Genomic DNA, 2,692 nt, shown 5'->3' with positions numbered 1-2,692 from the left:
AAGTCAGGAAGGTAAACACCCCTCCGCAGAGCGGGAACGCCGTACGGTCTCGTGGCAGCGACTGACTTCGTTTGTAGTAAAATTGCTTCTCAGGCTGAGGGCTGGAGCTCGGAAAAGTGCAAAAAGGCCAGAGGCAGTTATCTGACAAGGAAAAAAGAGGCTAAATCGGATCAAATTTTGTCTTTGGCTTAATCCAAGGCTGTTAGATTTACAAATAATATGTAATTGCTTTTTACCCAGGAGGTCCTGTATGTAGCTTTGCTATAGGAAAACGCCGAGGGGCTTGGCTCTGTTGGAATGTTCCGCTAGCAGACCAGGGGTACCTGGAGTTGTGGTCCAGGGAACAAACGTGCTAGGCAAAATGTGCTTTCTGCAAAGTATTGCAAGACAAGTGCACCCCGAGAGCTCAGTTCTGCCGGCTTCCTAAAGGAAAAGGTAAACATGCAGTGAAGGAACAGCACGCTGCAGACTCCAAGTGCTGAAGGAAAATTGTTGCATAAATGTCAAGGAGCTGAAAAAAGTCCTCAGGGAGAGTTTCCCACAACTAGGGGTGAAACAAAGAGGAAAGGGGGAGATCCTTGAGGCATGCTTCGCAGCCCCGTCTGTGGCTTACTGTAGTGCTTACTCCGGGTGGGCTAAACATCATTAGGCGTATTGAGCATTAAGAATGTTTTGGGGAATGCTGACAAGAATAGGGCACGTTGCAGTCACAGCCTTTGGGGAAGTGGAGAAAGCTGTGCTGTCCACAAGCCCACCTGGTGCTGCAACCCAAGGCAATTTTGGGAATGGCAGGGTTTGGGGAAGGGGGAAGGAAGGCAGGATGCCGCGGCAAGGATAGGTTCAGAGGCTGGCAGTGTCAAGTGCCAGGGCATGGAGAGAAATTTCCCATGGCAGGTGGTGACACTCAGCATGTCTCTGGCAAGGAGGAGACTCACTGCTCCTGGAAATCCAAGCCGTCACAGTTCAGGTGTCGCCTATGAACAGCCAGACTTCATTTTTTGCATGGTAACTGCAGCCGAGAGGGTGTGATGCTGGGGCAGGAATATGATACAGTTCTTGACCCCCCTCCCCTGCACCCCAAAAGCAAGCCCTGCACCCTCTCTCTATCTCGCTTTACATTTCATGAGTGGGAGGTTGGCTAGATGACCTCCACAGATTCCTTCCAACCTAAATTAGTCCGAGTCTGTGATCAGTTAACATGGACAGAATATGTTCCTAACCCAAGTACACATTTAAAGCTTAACCAGCTGACCGGGAACAATCATAAACAGGCTTTTGCCAGCAGAGAAGTGGTGGCACAGACGTGTTGAGCAAGGACTGCAGAACTAGCCCTGCTGCCGGTGTGTTTGGCTGAGGGATGCAGTAATTGCTAATGAGAGCTCTGTCCCACTTGCTTGCAAGATGGACTCTCAATACACTTCAACAGCTCCTGCCATAAAGTGCATAGGTATTTCAAAGGCATCTGGCTGCTCGCTATTTGATCGCCTGTTGAAAAACACAGATGTTTCGAAAAGCTGAGCGGCATTTCCTTATCCAGAATTTGTCCCTTCCTATTTGTCAAACATTGATTTTTCTCACTCTGATTCTAATGGAGCTCGAAATGACTGTGCCTTGTTTTCCTTTATTTTTCAAAGCTATTAAAAGGATGGCTGTGTAAATTTACTGCTGGCTTCACAGCCCTGGAAATAGGATTGCTTTGTTTATCTGCTGACCAGCAGCAGGTACGGCAGAGGCAGTAGCTTTCCGCCCCCTGCCAGTCTGATCCAGCCGTTCACGTTCTGCAAAACTGCCTTTTGGAGCAACTGGGGAAGGGCGGGTGGATTTCAGTCTCTCTGTTCATTTACTACTTGGTATTTCCAGCCGGAGTCATAGAAATGACTCTGCGACAAATGGCAGGCAGTCTATTCACGTCTATTAACTCCGTAATTCCATATTGGACTTGCTTCATGGATTGGTTTAAAAGAAAAGAAGAAGTCTCCCGCATCCTGCTAATTCCTAAACCCAAATGGGCTTCCAGATATCCAGCTGGGTTCTCTCTGTGACTCACACTCGCCGTAAAGATTCTGCGGGGCATCCCCACTAAGCGCGCGCACCGCAGGGAGGAGTCGGAACCACATGGCTAGCAGGGGAGGCGCGTGTTTATCCCAACAGAGGGAGCAGATGGATGTGCAGGAAACAGTTGTGCTGGAAGGGTTGGCCATTTGGAGAGCCAGTGTTGGAAGCGGCTGTTGGAAATGAACCTGGAGGGAGAATCTCCCTTCTTATAAATATTTAGAGGTGCGCGCTTTTGGTTCTTGGTGGACCGAAATGATGTTAATGGACTGGGATCCAATGCAAATAATGAGGCTGTCAGTGATTCAGCCTTTGGAAATGGAAGAGACACGGAATCCTTGTACTTCCTACCTAATTCAGTCAGGGGAGAATTGTTTTGAAAACGTGTTGCTTTCCTAAGCAGACATGTGCATCTCTGGCTGGGAGTGTTTGGTTAGCACATCAAACACCCCATCACCCCCCTCCTTGGTTTGTAATAGGCCCCCAGTGAATCCTTCTGAGGAACAGAGCTCGCTCAAAGAGACTGAATCTACAGGTTCATCCAGCTCCTCCTCCTTTCTTGAAACCGAACGGGCTTGATCCCACACAACACCATCTCTAGCAGCTCTCTGGTGATGAGAAGGGAGCCCTTTACTTGCAG

The 2,692-nt window shown here is 49.0% G+C and overlaps 1 protein-coding gene across 1 annotated transcript in view; it reads right to left on the bottom strand.

The window, feature by feature from the left end:
* Nucleotides 1-2,117, bottom strand: part of TTC9 (tetratricopeptide repeat domain 9) — a gene marked incomplete at its 3' end in the record, with an annotated part of 2,546 nt that extends 429 nt beyond the window's left edge. The window contains exon 1 of the mRNA XM_009634158.1: nucleotides 2,048-2,117. Within this exon, the coding sequence (XP_009632453.1) occupies nucleotides 2,048-2,117 (70 nt within the window). The remainder of the gene's footprint in view (nucleotides 1-2,047) is intronic.
* Nucleotides 2,118-2,692: the final 575 nt, after the last annotated feature.

The sequence above is a fragment of the Egretta garzetta genome, unplaced genomic scaffold, assembly GCF_000687185.1.
Source record: "Egretta garzetta isolate BGI_Z169 unplaced genomic scaffold, ASM68718v1 scaffold2, whole genome shotgun sequence".
Classification (NCBI taxonomy): Eukaryota; Metazoa; Chordata; class Aves; order Pelecaniformes; family Ardeidae; genus Egretta; species Egretta garzetta.
The sequence above is the reverse complement of the archived record's forward strand: the minus strand, read 5'-3'. Positions and strand labels throughout refer to the sequence as shown.